We start from the raw sequence: 20,851 nt of genomic DNA, 5'->3' as shown, positions 1-20,851 counted from the left end.
TCTGATACAACAATATAACAAGCCATACTGTGGGTGCTGGGCCCAGTCAGGTCTTTGATACAACAATATAACAAGCCATACCGTGGGGCGCTGGGCCCAGTCAGGTCTCTGATACAACAATATAACAAGCCATACTGTGGGTGCTGGGCCCAGTCAGGTCTCTGATACAACAATATAACAAGCCATACCGTGGGTGCTGGGCCCAGTCAGGTCTCTGATACAACAATATAACAAGCCATACTGTGGGTGCTGGGCCCAGTCAGGTCTCTGATACAACAATATAACAAGCCATACTGTGGGTGCTGGGCCCAGTCAGGTCTCTGATACAACAATATAACAAGCCATACCGTGGGTGCTGGGCCCAGTCAGGTCTGTACTACAACAATATAACAAGCCATACTGTGGGGCGCTGGACCCAGTCAGGTCTCTGATACAACAATATAACAAGCCATACCGTGGGGCGCTGGACCCAGTCAGGTCTCTGATACAACAATATAACAAGCCATACCGTGGGGCGCTGGACCCAGTCAGGTCTGTACTACAACAATATAACAAGCCATACTGTGGGTGCTGGGCCCAGTCAGGTCTCTGATACAACAATATAACAAGCCATACCGTGGGGCGCTGGACCCAGTCAGGTCTCTGATACAACAATATAACAAGCCATACCGTGGGGCGCTGGACCCAGTCAGGTCTGTACTACAACAATATAACAAGCCATACTGTGGGTGCTGGGCCCAGTCAGGTCTCTGATACAACAATATAACAAGCCATACTGTGGGTGCTGGGCCCAGTCAGGTCTCTGATACAACAATATAACAAGCCATACCGTGGGTGCTGGGCCCAGTCAGGTCTCTGATACAACAATATAACAAGCCATACTGTGGGTGCTGGGCCCAGTCAGGTCTCTGATACAACAATATAACAAGCCATACTGTGGGTGCTGGGCCCAGTCAGGTCTCTGATACAACAATATAACAAGCCATACCGTGGGTGCTGGGCCCAGTCAGGTCTCTGATACAACAATATAACAAGCCATACTGTGGGTGCTGGGCCCAGTCAGGTCTTTAATACAACAATATAACAAGCCATACCGTGGGGTGCTGGGCCCAGTCAGGTCTCTGATACAACAATATAACAAGCCATACCGTGGGGCGCTGGACCCAGTCAGGTCTCTGATACAACAATATAACAAGCCATACCGTGGGGCGCTGGACCCAGTCAGGTCTCTGATACAACAATATAACAAGCCATACCGTGGGGCGCTGGACCCAGTCAGGTCTCTGATACAACAATATAACAAGCCATACCGTGGGGCGCTGGACCCAGTCAGGTCTCTGATACAACAATATAACAAGCCATACCGTGGGTGCTGGGCCCAGTCAGGTCTCTGATACAACAATATAACAAGCCATACCGTGGGTGCTGGGCCCAGTCAGGTCTCTGATACAACAATATAACAAGCCATACTGTGGGTGCTGGGCCCAGTCAGGTCTTTGATACAACAATATAACAAGCCATACTGTGGGTGCTGGGCCCAGTCAGGTCTCTGATACAACAATATAACAAGCCATACCGTGGGTGCTGGGCCCAGTCAGGTCTCTGATACAACAATATAACAAGCCATACTGTGGGTGCTGGGCCCAGTCAGGTCTTTGATACAACAATATAACAAGCCATACCGTGGGGCGCTGGGCCCAGTCAGGTCTTTAATACAACAATATAACAAGCCATACCGTGGGTGCTGGGCCCAGTCAGGTCTCTGATACAACAATATAACAAGCCATACCGTGGGTGCTGGGCCCAGTCAGGTCTCTGATACAACAATATAACAAGCCATACCGTGGGTGCTGGGCCCAGTCAGGTCTCTGATACAACAATATAACAAGCCATACCGTGGGGCGCTGGGCCCAGTCAGGTCTCTGATACAACAATATAACAAGCCATACCGTGGGTGCTGGGCCCAGTCAGGTCTCTGATACAACAATATAACAAGCCATACCGTGGGTGCTGGGCCCAGTCAGGTCTCTGATACAACAATATAACAAGCCATACTGTGGGTGCTGGGCCCAGTCAGGTCTCTGATACAACAATATAACAAGCCATACTGTGGGTGCTGGGCCCAGTCAGGTCTTTAATACAACAATATAACAAGCCATACCGTGGGTGCTGGGCCCAGTCAGGTCTCTGATACAACAATATAACAAGCCATACTGTGGGTGCTGGGCCCAGTCAGGTCTCTGATACAACAATATAACAAGCCATACTGTGGGTGCTGGGCCCAGTCAGGTCTCTGATACAACAATATAACAAGCCATACTGTGGGTGCTGGGCCCAGTCAGGTCTCTGATACAACAATATAACAAGCCATACCGTGGGTGCTGGATCCAGTCAGGTCTCTGATACAACAATATAACAAGCCATACCGTGGGGCGCTGGGCCCAGTCAGGTCTCTGATACAACAATATAACAAGCCATACCGTGGGGCGCTGGACCCAGTCAGGTCTCTGATACAACAATATAACAAGCCATACCGTGGGGCGCTGGACCCAGTCAGGTCTCTGATACAACAATATAACAAGCCATACCGTGGGTGCTGGATCCAGTCAGGTCTCTGATACAACAATATAACAAGCCATACCGTGGGGCGCTGGACCCAGTCAGGTCTCTGATACAACAATATAACAAGCCATACCGTGGGCGCTGGGCCCAGTCAGGTCTCTGATACAACAAAATAACAAGCCATACCATGGGGCGCTGGGCCCAGTCAGGTCTGTACTACAACAATATAACAAGCCATACCGTGGGGGCGCTGGGCCCAGTCAGGTCTCTGATACAACAATATAACAAGCCATACCGTGGGGGGCGCTGGGCCCAGTCAGGTCTCTATACAACAATATAACAAGCCATACCGTGGGTGCTGGGCCCAGTCAGGTCTCTGATACAACAATATAACAAGCCATACCGTGGGGCGCTGGACCCAGTCAGGTCTCTGATACAACAATATAACAAGCCATACCGTGGGGCGCTGGACCCAGTCAGGTCTGTACTACAACAATATAACAAGCCATACTGTGGGTGCTGGGCCCAGTCAGGTCTCTGATACAACAATATAACAAGCCATACCGTGGGGCGCTGGACCCAGTCAGGTCTGTACTACAACAATATAACAAGCCATACTGTGGGTGCTGGGCCCAGTCAGGTCTCTGATACAACAATATAACAAGCCATACCGTGGGTGCTGGGCCCAGTCAGGTCTGTACTACAACAATATAACAAGCCATACCGTGGGGCGCTGGACCCAGTCAGGTCTCTGATACAACAATATAACAAGCCATACCGTGGGGCGCTGGGCCCAGTCAGGTCTCTGATACAACAAAATAACAAGCCATACCGTGGGGCGCTGGGCCCAGTCAGGTCTCTGATACAACAATATAACAAGCCATACCGTGGGTGCTGGATCCAGTCAGGTCTTTAATACAACAATATAACAAGCCATACCGTGGGGCGCTGGGCCCAGTCAGATCTCTGATACAACAATATAACAAGCCATACCATGGGTGCTGGGCCCAGTCAGGTCTCTGATACAACAATATAACAAGCCATACCATGGGTGCTGGGCCCAGTCAGGTCTCTGATACAACAATATAACAAGCCATACCATGGGTGCTGGGCCCAGTCAGGTCTCTGATACAACAATATAACAAGCCATACCGTGGGGCGCTGGATCTAGTCAGGTCTTTAATACAACAATATAACAAGCCATACCGTGGGGCGCTGGGCCCAGTCAGATCTTTGATACAACAATATAACAAGCCATACCGTGGGGCGCTGGGCCCAGTCAGGTCTCTGATACAACAATATAACAAGCCATACCGTGGGGCCCTGGACCCAGTCAGGTCTTTAATACAACAATATAACAAGCCATACCGTGGGGCGCTGGGCCCAGTCAGATCTTTGATACAACAATATAACAAGCCATACCGTGGGGCGCTGGGCCCAGTCAGGTCTCTGATACAACAATATAACAAGCCATACCGTGGGGCGCTGGACCAAGTCAGGTCTCTGATACAACAATATAACAAGCCATACCGTGGGGCGCTGGGCCCAGTCAGGTCTCTGATACAACAATATAACAAGCCATACCGTGGGGCGCTGGACCCAGTCAGGTCTCTGATACAACAATATAACAAGCCATACCGTGGGTGCTGGATCCAGTCAGATCTTTGACACATTCAACCCAGTCCCCCACTGAAAGATCAGCCACAAAATGTTGGCACCATTGTAACAGGTTGTAATCAAGCCCTGGTCTCCAGCATGGAAACCGAAGAGGAATACCTGCTGGGGTAGTCTCAGTTACTGTAGGACTACTCCAAATCATATTGGCTCTGAGACAGACACATACACACAAACACAAGCTTTGCAGGTCCATCAACCTATCTAAACACCTGTCACACCCCAGTAACCTGTGGATCATGAGAGAACCTTCATAAATCAGCAGAATGTTTATAACCTATTTATTGACACTTTATGCATCATCCTGTAATACTAGGGCTGTTGTGGTGACCGTATTACCGCCACACCCGCGGTCACGAGTCATGAAGGCAGTTAATTTCCATGTGACCTTTCAGTCACATAATTAGGCTTCTCCAAGCTCTGATGCTGCTGCTGGTCATTAGTAGCCTAACAAACTTGCTAACTGCCTGGTACTCAGCACTCTATTGTCCCTCTAATCACTCTGACATCAATGCAAATGTAATCGAAAATCTGATCAAGCACTTCATGAGAGCCCATGAGCTAATGTTGCACAACATTTCTATAGGCTATGCAACAGCGCGAGAAAACAGAGTGATGGCCTCTACTAAAAATAGGAGGATCCCATCATATAGGCCTACTATAATTATTTCTCAACCTTCCTAATATTAAACACATTGTTTATATTGACAACAGGAGTATAGCCTACCTGGCTGGCATGAAAATGAAGCATGGGAAAAGCTTCCTCCATTCTCTATTTAAGTGCAAAGATGACATGTGTTTTTCCCCGCTGCCCCTATTTTGAGACAGGTGCATGATAATGGTCCATATGAAATCAAAACAAATTTCACACATATACTGTATTATTTAGTATTGGTAAAGACAAGATTAAATCAAGAACAGTCTGATGGGTGACAATATTAGCCTATCACGTGTGAATTATATATTATCAGCTGTGAATGATGCCCAGCATAAGAAACAATTCCTTTTTTTGCGACTTTTTCTAATCATCGTCGCATGCCTCATTGTAGGCCTAGCCCATAGGCCTATATGTTTTAATAAGTTTGTATCACAACTAAAGTGGCCAAATAACATCTCAAAATTAAGCACTTAACTGGCATACATAAGCAGCGCCTAAATTTCAAGTTTGGGGGAAGACAATTTTCATCATACAAATGCACCTTTATAATAAAAATATTCCATGCATAATTGCATTTGTGATCACTTTGGAATATTTATTTCTCGCACAGAATATAATAGGTTGACTTTTGTACTATGGGGGATAGTAGATTGACATAGGCTAGTGCTTTTGCTGTTAGGTCTACTCATCATGTTGGCTGATGAACATGTCTTTCAAGCATCTTTTTTCAAATCATCATTAGAGTCGCATCAAATCAAATCAATCAAATCAAATCAAATTGTATTTGTCACATACACGTGGTTAGCAGATGTTAATGCGAGTGTAGCGAAATGCTTGTGCGTCTAGTTCCGACAATGCAGTAATAACCAACGAGTAATCTAACCTAACAATTCCAAAACTACTACCTTATACACACAAGTGTAAAGGGATAAAGAATATGTACATAAAGATATGAATGAGTGATGGTACAGAACGGCATAGGCAAGATGCAGTAGATGGTATCGAGTACAGTATATACATATGAGATGAGTAATGTAGGGTATGTAAACAAAGTGGCATAAGTGGCTAGTGATACATGTATTACATAAAGATGCAGTAGATGATATAGAGTACATAGCATTGTTTAAAGTGGCTAGTGATATATTTTACATCCATTTCCATCAATTCCCATTATTAAAGTGGCTGGAGTTGAGTCAGAGTGTTGGCAGCAGCCACTCAATGTTAGTGGTGGCTGTTTAACTGTCTGATTGCCTTGAGATAGAAGCTGTTTTTCAGTCTCTCGGCCCCAGCTTTGATGCACCTGTACTGACCTCGCCTTCTGGATGATAGCGGGGTGAACAGGCAGTGGCTCGGGTGGTTGTTGTCCTTGATGATCTTTATGGCCTTCCTGTAACATCGGGTGGTGTAGGTGTCCTGGAGGGCAGGTAGTTTGCCCCAGGTGATGCGTTGTGCAGACCTCACTACCCTCTGGAGAGCCTTACGGTTGTGGGCGGAGCAGTTGTCGTACCAGGCGGTGATACAGCCCGACAGGATGCTCTCGATTGTGCATCTGTAGAATTTTGTGAGTGCTTTTGGTGACAAGCCAAATTTTTTCAGCCTCCTGAGGTTGAAGAGGCACTGCTGCGCCTTCTTCACGATGCTGTCTGTGTGGGTGGACCAATTCAGTTTGTCTATGATGTGTACGCAGAGGAACTTAAAACTTACTACCCTCTCCACTACTGTCCCATCGATGTGGATAGGGGGTTGCTCCCTCTGCTGTTTCCTGAAGTCCACAATCATCTCCTTAGTTTTGTTGACGTTGAGTGTGAGGTTATTTTCCTGACACCACACAGGGCAGGGCCCTCACCTCCTCCCTGTAGGCCGTCTCGTCGTTGTTGGTAATCAAGCCTACCACTGTAGTGTCGTCCGTAACAATGTATTACACATCAAAACGTATAGCCCAACATTTGTAGAACAACTAAAGTTATATTAACAACACTAAATGAAGCATATAGGAGTACCTATTTCTTTGTTAACCGTACAACACAGAATAGCTGCATGTTCGCACTCCAAATCGTTTGTAGAAAATATCCTTTATATTTTATTCAGCTTTGCTCAATTGTATTCTTCATATTATAAAATAATGCCCTGGAATTCTAAGCACATCTTGTCTGTTAAATGAACTAGTGTAGCCCACAGCCATATGGCATAGCAAGATCAGGATCTAACATAATGACAACTCGGAGTATGCTATTCTTTTCTTCTGAAATAGACTACATTTTCTCCATATCATACTTCTTTAGACCTGTCTAAAATAAATAATGGATTTATTGTGAAAGTGTAGGCTATACTACATTGATTTATTATACTTTTTAAAATGTAGATGTTCAGTATTAGCTTGTAGTCTATGTGTGGAAGCCAGGAGATGCTAAATGTGTTTATTTTTACATTTACATTTTTTCTCCATATCATACACCTTATGACATCCAGTGGAACAGCCACTTACAATAGTGATATCATAGGTATTCCTTATTGTCTCCGGAAGGTGGTGATTGAGCGTCGTGAGGTTTGTTATTGGGGGAGCCAGAGCACGAACAGTTTTGATTGATTTCAGTGGTTGGATACTTGTTTGGGTGTTTCAGAGCCTGGAAAATCCGTAGGCAAGATGGTTCAGTATTAGCTTGTAGTCTGGATGAGTGTGGTTTAATGGCACAGGCAGGGAGCCCAGCCAACAGCGAGTTGCAGTAATCAAGACGGGGAGATGACAAGTGCCTGGATTAGGACCTGCGCCGCTTCCTGTGTGAGCAGGGTCGTACTCTGATGTTGTAGAGCATGAACCTACAGGAACGGGACACCGCCTTGATGTTAGTTGAGAACGACAGGGTGTTGTCCAGGATCACGCCAAGGTTCTTAGCGCTCTGGGAGGAGGACACAATGGAGTTGTCAACCGTGATGGCGAGATCATGGAACGGGCAATCCTTCCCCGGAAGGAAGAGGAGCTCCGTCTTGCTGAGGTTCAGCTTGAGGTGGTGATCCGTCATCCACACTGATATGTCTGCCAGACATGCAGAGATGCGATTCGCCACCTGGTCATCAGAAGGGGGAAAGGAGAAGATTAATTGTGTGTCGTCTGCATAGCAATGATAGGAGAGACCATGTGAGGTTATGACAGAGCCAAGTGACTTGGTGTATAGCGAGAATAAGAGAGGGCCTAGAACAGAGCCCTGGGGGACACCAGTGGTGAGAGCGCGTGGTGAGGAGACAGATTCTCGCCACGCCACCTGGTAGGAGCGACCTGTCAGGTAGGACGCAACCAAGCGTGGGCCGCGCCGGAGATGCCCAACTCGGAGAGGGTGGAGAGGAGGATCTGATGGTTCACAGTATCGAAGGCAGCCGATAGGTCTAGAAGGATGAGAGCAGAGGAGAGAGAGTTAGCTTTAGCAGTGCGGAGCGCCTCCGTGATACAGAGAAGAGCAGTCTCAGTTGAATGACTAGTCTTGAAACCTGACTGATTTGGATCAAGAAGGTCATTCTGAGAGAGATAGCGGTAGAGCTGGCCAAGGACGGCACGCTCAAGAGTTTTGGAGAGAAAAGAGAGAAGGGATACTGGTCTGTAGTTGTTGACATCGGAGGGATCGAGTGTAGGTTTTTTCAGAAGGGGTGCAACTCTCGCTCTCTTGAAGACGGGAGGGACGTAGCCAGCGGTCAGGGATGAGTTGATGAGCGAGGTGAGGTAAGGGAGAAGGTCTCCGGAAATGGTCTGGAGAAGAGAGGAGGGGATAGGGTCAAGCGGGCAGGTTGTTGGGCGGCCGGCCGTCACAAGACGCGAGATTTCATCTGGAGAAAGAGGGGAGAAAGAGGTCAGAGCATAGGGTAGGGCAGTGTGAGCAGAACCAGCGGTGTCGTTTGACTTAGCAAAGGAGGATCGGATGTCGTCGACCTTCTTTTCAAAATGGTTGACGAAGTCATCTGCAGAGAGGGAGGAGGGGGAGGATTCAGGAGGGAGGAGAAGGTGGCAAAGAGCTTCCTAGGGTTAGAGGCAGATGCTTGGAATTTAGAATGGTAGAAAGTGGCTTTAGCAGCAGAGACAGAGGAGGAAAATGTAGAGAGGAGGGAGTGAAAGGATGCCAGGTCCGCAGGGAGGCGAGTTTTCCTCCATTTCCGCTCGGCTGCCCGGAGCCCTGTTCTGTGAGCTCTCAATGAGTCGTCGAGCCACGGAGCGGGAGGGGAGGACCGAGCCGGCCTGGAGGATAGGGGACATAGAGAGTCAAAGGATGCAGAAAGGGAGGAGAGGAGGGTTGAGGAGGCAGAATCAGGAGATAGGTTGGAGAAAGTTTGAGCAGAGGGAAGAGATGATAGGATGGAAGAGGAGAGAGTAGCGGGGAGAGAGAGCGAAGGTTGGGACGGCGCGATACCATCCGAGTAGGGGCAGTGTGGGAAGTGTTGGATGAGAGCGAGAGGGAAAAGGATACAAGGTAGTGGTCGGAGACTTGGAGGGGAGTTGCAATGAGGTTAGTAGAAGAGCAGCATCTAGTAAAGATGAGGTCAAGCGTATTGCCTGCCTTGTGAGTAGGGGGGGAAGGTGAGAGGGTGAGGTCAAAAGAGGAGAGGAGTGGAAAGAAGGAGGCAGAGAGGAATGAGTCAAAGGTAGACGTGGGGAGGTTAAAGTCGCCCAGAACTGTGAGAGGTGAGCCGTCCTCAGGAAAGGAGCTTATCAAGGCATCAAGCTCATTGATGAACTCTCCAAGGGAACCTGGAGGGCGATAAATGATAAGGATGTTAAGCTTGAAAGGGCTGGTAACTGTGACAGCATGGAATTCAAAGGAGGCGATAGACAGATGGGTAAGGGGAGAAAGAGAGAAAGACCACTTGGGAGAGATGAGGATCCCGGTGCCACCACCCCGCTGACCAGAAGCTCTCGGGGTGTGCGAGAACACGTGGGCGGACGAGGAGAGAGCAGTAGGAGTAGCAGTGTTATCTGTGGTGATCCATGTTTCCGTCAGTGCCAAGAAGTCGAGGGACTGGAGGGAGGCATAGGCTGAGATGAACTCTGCCTTGTTGGCCGCAGATCGGCAGTTCCAGAGGCTACCGGAGACCTGTTTATGTTAATTCATGGTAAATTACCGTGAGACTGACAGTTATTTGCTTGACGATAACCGGCTGATGGAAATATGTGACCGCCCTATTCATAACACATCTAAAAAGACTCTACATTGCATGACGATGTACTTGTTTTAATGTCAGACCGCTCTGATAACTCATAACACATTCATAAATGCCTTATATCATATGACGCTGTACTTATTGTAAATTCAGACCTTCATTCATAACACATACATAAAGGCTAAATGTATTAACACCTAGGGAAGTATCACTAAATGTATTAACACCTAGGGAAGTATCACTAAATGTATTAACACCTAGGGAAGTATCACTAAATGTATTAACACCTAGGGAAGTATCACTAAATGTATTAACACCTAGGGAAGTATCACTAAATGTATTAACACCTAGGGAAGTATCACTAAATGTATTAACACCTAGGGAAGTATCACTAAATGTATTAACATCACTAAATGTATTAACACCTAGGGAAGTATCACTAAATGTATTAACACCTAGGGAAGTATCACTAAATGTATTAACACCTAGGGAAGTATCACTAAATGTATTAACACCTAGGGAAGTATCACTAAATGTATTAACACCTAGGGAAGTATCACTAAATGTATTAACACCTAGGGAAGTATCACTAAATGTATTAACACCTAGGGAAGTATCACTAAATGTATTAACACCTAGGGAAGTATCACTAAATGTATTAACACCTAGGGAAGTATCACTAAATGTATTAACACCTAGGGAAGTATCACTAAATGTATTAACACCTAGGGAAGTATCACTAAATGTATTAACACCTAGGGAAGTATCACTAAATGGGAAGTATCACTAAATGTATTAACACCTAGGGAAGTATCACTAAATGTATTAACACCTAGGGAAGTATCACTAAATGTATTAACATCACTAAAGGAAGTATCACTAAATGTATTAACACCTAGGGAAGTATCACTAAATGTATTAACACCTAGGGAAGTATCACTAAATGTATTAACACCTAGGGAAGTATCACTAAATGTATTAACCCCTAGGGAAGTATCACTAAATGTATTAACACCTAGGGAAATATCACTAAATGTATTAACACCTAGGGAAATATCACTAAATGTATTAACACCTAGGGAAGTATCACTAAATGTATTAACACCTAGGGAAGTCACTAACAGCTAAAACAAATAAACATTAAAGACAAGTTTAAACCATACATTTCCTCTTATTTTTACATTTTTAAAACAATGCAAATACGTTATTTAAAAAAGTCCAGCAATGCAATTACTAAACATTACACAGGGCAGTGAATAGTGTATCTTGTTCCTGAGCTGACGGACAAATGGTCCTTGCCTCTGCTGGAGGTACTGCATGTTGGTTCCAACCTAACAACAAAGAAAGTTATCTATGTATCAAATATAAAATTTGATTTGATTTATATAATCTAACTCAACACTTAACTACTACAATCTAATTTCAATTACAATAAATAAAGGTTAACTTACTTGTTTTTCGCTGTCCAGTGGTAGCACAAGTGGGCATTTGAGTTGCAAACTGCATCATGTGAGCTTACTGCTCTACAGAAACACAGCATGAATGAAAGGGTAACTACTCTCAAAAGTTTCTTTGATTTTTCCCAGACCTCAAAAGTTATCCCCTGATGTGTTTTATGCATTGCTGTGAACACAGAAAATCCTATTTAGTTGTTTTTCTGTTAAAAACGTGTGAAACAAACTGTGGGGAAACGAGAAAACGGAATTTGGGGAAAAAAACTAATTACACAAAAAATAAGGTCCATGATTTCACTTTAGAGCGTGTGTCATCACACAGCACAGCATTTTAGGTAAAGTTGAGGTCAGGTCCAATATTGTCTATGCACCCAAGGGGGAAAAGAGGTTGGGCCATCCTAGAAATGTTTTAGAATAATATAATATAAAATAATATATGCCATTTAGCAGACGCTTTCATGCAAAGCAACTTACAGCCATGCGTGCCTACATACGTATGGGTGGTCCACTATCATGGTGTTGCAATGCTCTACCTAGATGCATGACAAGGTTATAAATGCTGTGTGAAGCCTCAATTCAATATACTTTATAAAGACTTTATTAAACAGTGCTTATGCCACCCTTTTATTAAGCACAAGTTTATGTCATATTTTACATAGTGGGTTATGTCACATTTGACATTGGTGGTTATGTCACACAGTTATGCCACATTTATAAACCCTTTATAGAGCATGACATACAGTTATAGATGATTTGTGACACATTTATGTAGTGTTTATGAAGGCTTTATGAAGGCTTTACGAAGCTTTTATAAGCTGCACGTCATTTAAAGCGGGACCATATTGGTGAAAGCATTCTATCAAAAACATATATGCCCCAGGTGTTTCTGGAAAACATAGATGATAATAATACAGATGTGATGTCTGCTTGGGAGAGCAGTGATACATCATTGGGACAGCTAATGTAATTGCATCCGTACAGTGTAACACACAGGCTGTAAACTGGACCTTTAAACAGATCAGCTCTCTGTCACTCTCTCTCTCTCTCTCTCTCTCTCTCTCTCTCTCTCGCTCGCTCGCTCGCTCACTCATACACACACGCAAACACATATGCACACACACACACACACACACACACACACACACACACACACACACACACACACACACACACACACACACACACACACACACACACACACACACACACACACACACACACACACACACACACACAGACTTCACACCCAGGTGAAGGTCTTAATGAATCACCTGTCAGAGTAACCTGTTAATGAGTGATTTTCAGTATAAAGATGCACATAAACAGAGAATAACCATACGCTTTCACTCTCCACACACACACACAGTGTTCAGCCCCCTGTGTTCCTATTTCTTTCACTCTCCACACACACACAGTGTTCAGCCCCCTGTGTTCCTATTTCTTTCACTCTCCACACACACACAGTGTTCAGCCCCCTGTGTTCCTATTTCTTTCACTCTCCACACACACACAGTGTTCAGCCCCCTGTGTTCCTATTTCTTTCACTCTCCACACACACACAGTGTTCAGCCCCCTGTCTTCCTATTTCTTTCACTCTCCACACACACACAGTGTTCAGCCCCCTGTGTTCCTATTTCTTTCACTCTCCACACACACACAGTGTTCAGCCCCCTGTCTTCCTATTTCTTTCACTCTCCACACACACACAGTGTTCAGCCCCCTGTGTTCCTATTTCTTTCACTCTCCACACACACACACAGTGTTCAGCCCCCTGTGTTCCTATTTCTTTCACTCTCCACACACACACAGTGTTAAGCCCCCTGTCTTCCTATTTCTTTCACTCTCCACACACACACAGTGTTCAGCCCCCTGTGTTCCTATTTCTTTCACTCTCCACACACACACACAGTGTTCAGCCCCCTGTGTTCCTATTTCTTTCACTCTCCACACACACACAGTGTTCAGCCCCCTGTGTTCCTATTTCTTTCACTCTCCACACACACACAGTTCCTATTTCTTTCACTCTCCACACACACACAGTGTTCAGCCCCCTGTTGTTCCTATTTCTTTCACTCTCCACACACACACAGTGTTCAGCCCCCTGTCTTCCTATTTCTTTCACTCTCCACACACACACAGTGTTCAGCCCCCTGTGTTCCTATTTCTTTCACTCTCCACACACACACAGTGTTCAGCCCCCAGCCCCCTGTGTTCCTATTTCTTTCACTCTCTCACACACACACACAGTGTTAAGCCCCCTGTGTTCCTATTTCTTTCACTCTCCACACACACACACAGCCCCTGTGTTCCTATTTCTTTCACTCTCCACACACACAGTGTTCAGCCCCCTGTGTTCCTATTTCTTTCACTCTCCACACACAGTGTTCAGCCCCCTGTCTTCCTATTTCTTTCACTCTCCACACACACACAGTGTTAAGCCCCCTGTCTTCCTATTTATTTCACTCTCCACACACACACAGTGTTAAGCCCCCTGTGTTCCTATTTATTTCACTCTCCACACACACACAGTGTTCAGCCCCCTGTGTTCCTATTTCTTTCACTCTCCACACACACACAGTGTTAAGCCCCCTGTCTTCCTATTTCTTTCACTCTCCACACACACACAGTGTTAAGCCCCCTGTCTTCCTATTTCTTTCACTCTCCACACACACACAGTGTTAAGCCCCCTGTGTTCCTATTTCTTTCACTCTCCACACACACACAGTGTTCAGCCCCCTGTGTTCCTATTTCTTTCACTCTCCACACACACACAGTGTTCAGCCCCCTGTCTTCCTATTTCTTTCACTCTCCACACACACACACAGTGTTCAGCCCCCTGTCTTCCTATTTCTTTCACTCTCCACACACACACAGTGTTAAGCCCCCTGTCTTCCTATTTCTTTCACTCTCCACACACACACAGTGTTCAGCCCCCTGTGTTCCTATTTCTTTGATGGTTAAAAGCACGTTGTGCCCAATGGTCGTTTGGGTTCAACCCACAAAGAGCTATTAAATATTAACTTATACATGAGCTGGAAAACTAAGCAAATAAATAATGTACATGCCCAATGTACATCAACAGTAAACAATGTTTACAACATTATACAATTTGCTAACCTAGAGGGTACAGACACATCCCTCCAGCACAAATATTTAAGGCTCATTTGGAGAAAGTAGACCTGCTCTCTGAACCTGACAACTCAACATCAAGCCAACTGGAGGTGCAGTAATGACAAATAGTACTATATATAAAGTCTACCACACACACACACACACACACACACACACACACACACACACACACACACACACACACACACACACACACGCACACACGCACGCACGCACGCACACACGCGCGCACACACACTAAAGTCACTCGTATAGTATGCCCACTTTCTCTTTCAAAAAGAAACTCAGACACGCGCACACTCTCACACACACAGACACAAAGAAACAGACACACACGCACGCAGAGAGTCTTACCTGTCAATGCTGATAGCACACAGGTTGAGAATGCTGGCGGTACACATCATGACATCCAAGGTGACAAAGATGTTACAGTACATCCTGCTGAAGAGCCACGCCCCTCCGACCACCTGGACAGGTAACGCAGGGTCACACGACACACACATTCACACAGCTTCATCAGTATCATCATGATTATCATCATTATCCATATCAATCATCATTCTTCATAATCAACAACACACATCAAATAAATTATTCTCTCTCTCTCTTTTCCTCCCTCTCTCTTTTGCTCCCTCACTCTCTCCGTCTCTCCCTCTCTCTTTCTCTGTCCAATTATGCCACCCACGTTCAAACCCTTGAAAGTACAATTACACAGTCCCAATTCCAGCCTGCCTCACCCAGATAGATAGTGCTGCTCAGACAGGCCTTCCCTTAGGTGCTATAATACGTGATAACAACTGTCTGACAGAGATAAATGTGTTCTGAGCTGCAGCGTCTGACATATCCGCCCCCCCATCCACATGCATCCTTCCTATCCTCTAATTCAGGTATTCTCAAACGGGGGTACGCGAACCCCCAGGGGTACGTGCAATTCCGTCGGGGGTACGCCAAGTAAACATTTTTAAATAAAAAATACACTACCGGTCAGAAGTTTTAGAACACCTACTCATTCAAGGGTTTTTCTTTATTTTTTACTATTATCCACATTGTAGAATAATAGTGAAGACATCAAAACTATGAAATAACACATATGGAATCATGTAGTAACCAAAAAAGTGTTAAACAAATCAAGATATATGTTATATTTGAGATTCATCAAATAGCCACCCTTTGCCTTGATGACAGATTTGCACCCGCTTGGAATTCTCTCAACCAGCTTCATGAGGTAGTCACCTGGAATGCATTTCAATTAACAGGTGTGCCTTGTTAAACGTTTATTTGTGGAATTTCTTTACTTCTTAATGCGTTTGAGCCAATCAGTTGTGTTGTGACAAGGTGGGGGGGGGGTATACAGAAGACTGCCCTATTTGATAAAGACCAAGTCCATATTATGGCAAGAACAGCTCAAATAAGCAAAGAAAAACAACAGTCCATCATTACTTTAAGACATGAACGCAAAAACCATCAAGCGCTATGATGAAACGGGCTCTCATGAGGACGGCCACAGGAATGGAAGACCCAGAGTTACCTCTGCTGCAGAGGATAAGTTCATTAGAGTTACCAGCCTCAGAAATTGCAGCCCAAATACATGCTTCACAGAGTTCAAGTAACAGACATCTCAACATCAACTGTTCAGAGGAAACTGTGTGAATCAGGCCTTCATGGTCGAATTGTTGCAAAGAAACCACAACTAAAGGACACCAATAATAAGAAGAGACCTTCTTGGGCCAAGAAACACGAGCAATGGACATTAGACCGGTGGAAATGAATCCTTTGGTCTGGAGTCCAAATGTGAGATTTTTGGTTCCAACCGCTGTGTCTTCGTGAGACACGTTGTGGATGAACGGATGAAATCTGCATGTGTATTTCCTACCGTGAAGCATGGAGAAGGAGGTGTTATGGTGTGGGGGTGCTTTTCTGGTGACACTTCTGTGATTTACTTAGAATTCAAGGCACACTTAACCAGCATGGATATCACAGCATTCTGCATCAATACACCATCGCATCTGGTTTGTGCTTAGTGGGACTATCATTTGTTTTTCAACAGGACAATGACCCAACACACCTCCAGGCTGTGTAAGGGCTATTTAACCAAGAGGGAGAGTGTTGGAATGCTGCATCAGATGACCTGGCCTGCACAATCCCACAACCTCAACCAAATTGAGATGGTTTGGGGTGAGTCAGACCGCAGAGTGAAGGAAAAGCAGCCAACAAGTGCTCAACATATGTGGGAACTCCTTCAAGACTGTTGGAAAAGCATTCCAGGTGATGCTTGATGAGAGAATGCCAAGAGTGTGCAAACCTGTCATCAAGGCAAAGGGTGGCTATTTGAAGATTTGTTTAATACTTTTTTGGTTTCTACATGATTCCATATGTGTTATTTCATAGTTTACATGTCTTCACTATAATGGGGCGGCAGGGTAGCCGAGTGGTTAGAGCGTTGGACTAGTAACCGAAAGGTTACAAGTTCAAATTCAAAACAGTTAGCCTAATCAAATAATGAATATCCAATCACATTAACCGTTACTCTGCACCTGTCGACGACACAAGTTGGTCTGCTTCCACGAGCACATCCAATGCTAGCATCAGTCATTTTACATTTGTGGTTAGCCCAGCTAGCATGGACACTGACAGTTGTGAATCAGTTGCAGCCCTTCGGCTTCCCGGGAAAGCCCCGAACAACAAACAGGGACGTTGGACCATCGAAGAGGCACAAATATGATGAGAACTACATTTGTTTGGAGTTCACTTATATTGGGAGTAGTGCCTTTCCTCAGCCACAGTGTGTTTTATGTCCAAAAATAGTATCTCACAACTCGATGAAACCTTCACTCTTGCTCAGACATTTAGAAACAAAACATTCCAATTTGAAAAATAAGCCACAGGAATTTTTTGAGTGAGAATTAAGTTGAGTTACGAGTAGTAAGACATGTATAAAATTAATATGAAGGGACTAGAAGCGTCTTATATGGTGAGCTACCAAGTGGCTAGGACAGGCAAGCACCATACTATTGTGGTGGACTTAATTCTTCCTGCTGTCGAAAATTGTGCATAACTCACCACAGGTTAATGAGAAGGGTGTGCTTGAAAGGATGCACATAACTCTTCAGTGTTGTGTTGTATTGGAGAGAGTCTCAGTCTTAAATCATTTTCCACACACAGTCTGTGCCTGTATTTAGTTTTCATGCTAGTGAGGGCCGAGAATCCACTCTCACATACGTACGTGGTTGCAAAGGACATCAGTGTCATAACAGTGTGATTTTCGAAGGCAGGATACACTGAGCGCAGCCCAATCCAGGAATCTGGCAGTGGCTTCTGATTAAATTACATTTTCACAGAACCGCTTATTGCAATTTCAATGAGGCTCTCTTGTTCAGTTATCGGTAAGTGGACTGGAGGCAGGGCATGAAAGGGATAACGAATCCAGTTGTTTGAGTCATCCATTTCGGGAAAGTACCTGCGTAATTGCACACCCAACTCACTCAGGTGCTTTGCTATATCACATTTGACATTGTCCGTAAACTTGATGGAAAGACCTGTATGTTGTCCTTGTTGATGCAGATAGAGAAGAGCTCCAACTTCTTAATCATAGCCTCAATTTTGTCCCGCACATTGAATATAGTTGCGGAGAGTCCCTGTAATCCTAGATTCAGATCATTCAGGCGAGAGAAAAAAACATCACCCAGATAGGCCAGTAGTGTGAGAAACTCGTCATCAAGCAGTAAGTTAACTACTGAGGTAATTATGATTCAAGACTCTCTATAGGCCAGGCTTGTGTCTGCTTCTCACTATGACACTGTTGATTGTCATGGAACCCAAACAGCTGTTACAGTGCACTATTTTCACTTAACTCTCTTAAATAATGTATATTTTTTCAACTCCACATTGTTGAGGTTATAGAGAAATCTGACCCTGGTTCAGGCCTTAGGTGCAACGTTGCGAGTGGAGTTTGCAATAGCACCCTGTGCCTCTCGCCCGACCCTGAATTGAATCATGACCAACGATTATCCCTCACGTCCTCCCTCTTGACCAATTCAAAATGAACACATCAACACTTTATCTTCCTCCAGTCCTCCAAGCCAAGGATTATATCTAATGGACGAAACAACCCCCACTGACTATACCTCTCTAAATTCATTTCAGTAACACTCCTAACAGGGGACAATTATGTGGAGCATATAGAAGATAAAACATTCTTAGAAGCAATAGGCATCATATCATATCATAGCATATCTTCCAGCCACTCACAGTCACTGAATGTATCACCACACCCCTCACACCCTATAAGGGAGAAACTCAAAGTAATAACATGACCATATCCCTGTCCTATCCTTCCTCCATCTCCCTGCCCTGCCCCATCCTTCCTCCATCTCCCTGTCCTATCCTTCCTCCATCTCCCTGCCCTATCCTTCCTCCATCTCCCTGCCCTATCCTTCCTCCATATCCCTGTCCTATCCTTCCTCCATCTCCCTGCCCTATCCTTCCTCCATCTCCCTGCCCTATCCTTCCTCCATATCCCTGTCCTATCCTTCCTCCATCTCCCTGCCCTGCCCCATCCTTCCTCCATCTCCCTGTCCTATCCTTCCTCCATCTCCCTGCCCTATCCTTCCTCCATCTCCCTGCCCTATCCTTCCTCCATATCCCTGTCCTATCCTTCCTCCATCTCCCTGCCCTATCCTTCCTCCATCTCCCTGCCCCATCCTTCCTCCATCTCCCTGCCCTATCCTTCCTCCATCTCCCTGTCCTGTCCTATCCTTCCTCCATCTCCCTGTCCTATCCTTCCTCCATCTCTCTGTCCTATCCTTCCTCCATCTCCTGTCCTATCCTTCCTCCATCTCCCTGTCCTATCCTTCCTCCATCTCCCTGTCCTATCCTTCCTCCATATCCATGTCCTATCCTTCCTCCATCTCTCTGTCCTATCCTTCCTCCATCTCTCTGTCCTATCCTTCCTCCATCTCCCTGTCCTATCCTTCCTCCATCTCCCTGCCCTATCCTTCCTCCATCTCCCTGCCCTATCCTTCCTCCATCTCCCTGTCCTATCCTTCCTCCATCTCCCTGTCCTATCCTTCCTCCACCTCCCTGCCCTATCCTTCCTCCATTTCTCTGTCCTATCCTTCCTCCATCTTCCTGCCCTATCCTTCCTCCATCTCCCTGTCCTATCCTTCCTCCATCTCTCACATGTACAGTGCATTCGGGAAGGTATTCAGACTCCTTAATGGGAAGAAGTTTGGAACCACCAAGACTCTTCCTGGAGCTGGCCACCCGGCCAAACTGAGCAATCGGGGGAGAAGGGCCTTGGTCAGGGAGGTAACCAAGAACCTGATGGTCACTCTGACAGAGCTCCAGAGTTCCAATGTGGAGATGGGAGAAACTTCCAGAAGGCCAACCATCTCTGCAGCACTCTACCAATCAGGCCTTTATGGTAGAGTGGGCAGACAGAAGCCACTCCTCAGTAAAAGGCACATGACAGTCCGCTAGGAGTTTGCCAAAAGGCACCTAAAGGACTCAGACCATGAGAAACAAGATTCTCTGGTCTGATGAAATCAATATTGAACTCTTTGACCTGAATCCTAAATGTCACATCTGGAGGAAACCTGACACCATCCCTACGGTGAAGCATGGTGGTGGCAGCATCATGCTCTGGGGATGTTTTTCAGAGGCAGGTACTAGGAGACTAGTCAGGATCGAGGGAATCATGAACGGAGCAAAGTACAGAGAGATCCTTAATGAAAACTTGCTACAGAGCACTCTTGACCTCAGACTGGGGCGAAGTTTCACCCTCAAACAGGACAACGACCCTAAGCATACAGCACACAGAGACCTGAAAATAGCTGTGCAGCGACGCTCCCCATCCAACCTGACCGAGAGGATCTGTAGAGAATAATTTTTAGAAACTCCCCAATTACAGGTGCGCCAAGCTTGTAGCATCATACTCAAGAAGACTCGAGGCTGTAATCGCTACCAAAGGTGCTTCAACAAAGTACTGAGTAAAGGGTCTGAATACTTATGTAAATGTGATATTTCCGTTTTAATATATATATATTTTTTTACATATTTGCAAACATTTCGAAAAACCTGTTTTTGCTTTGTCATTATGGGGTATTGTGTGCAGATTGATGAGGGGGGAAAACTATTCAATCCATTTTAGAATAAGGCTGTAACGTAACAAAATGTGGAAAGAGTTGAGGAGTCTGAATACTTTCAGAATGCACTGTATTTCATTGAAAAG

At 45.4% G+C, this 20,851-nt stretch overlaps 1 protein-coding gene across 1 annotated transcript in view; it reads right to left on the bottom strand.

Annotated features, from left to right (window-relative positions):
* Window positions 1-20,851, bottom strand: part of drd3 (dopamine receptor D3) — a 65,417-nt gene that overhangs the window by 33,138 nt on the left and 11,428 nt on the right. The window contains exon 3 of the mRNA XM_052483687.1: window positions 14,977-15,089. Coding sequence (XP_052339647.1) covers window positions 14,977-15,089 — 113 coding nt within the window. The remainder of the gene's footprint in view (window positions 1-14,976; window positions 15,090-20,851) is intronic.

The sequence above is a fragment of the Oncorhynchus keta genome, chromosome 28 (genome assembly GCF_023373465.1).
Source record: "Oncorhynchus keta strain PuntledgeMale-10-30-2019 chromosome 28, Oket_V2, whole genome shotgun sequence".
NCBI classification, from domain to species: Eukaryota; Metazoa; Chordata; class Actinopteri; order Salmoniformes; family Salmonidae; genus Oncorhynchus; species Oncorhynchus keta.
The sequence above is the reverse complement of the archived record's forward strand: the minus strand, read 5'-3'. Positions and strand labels throughout refer to the sequence as shown.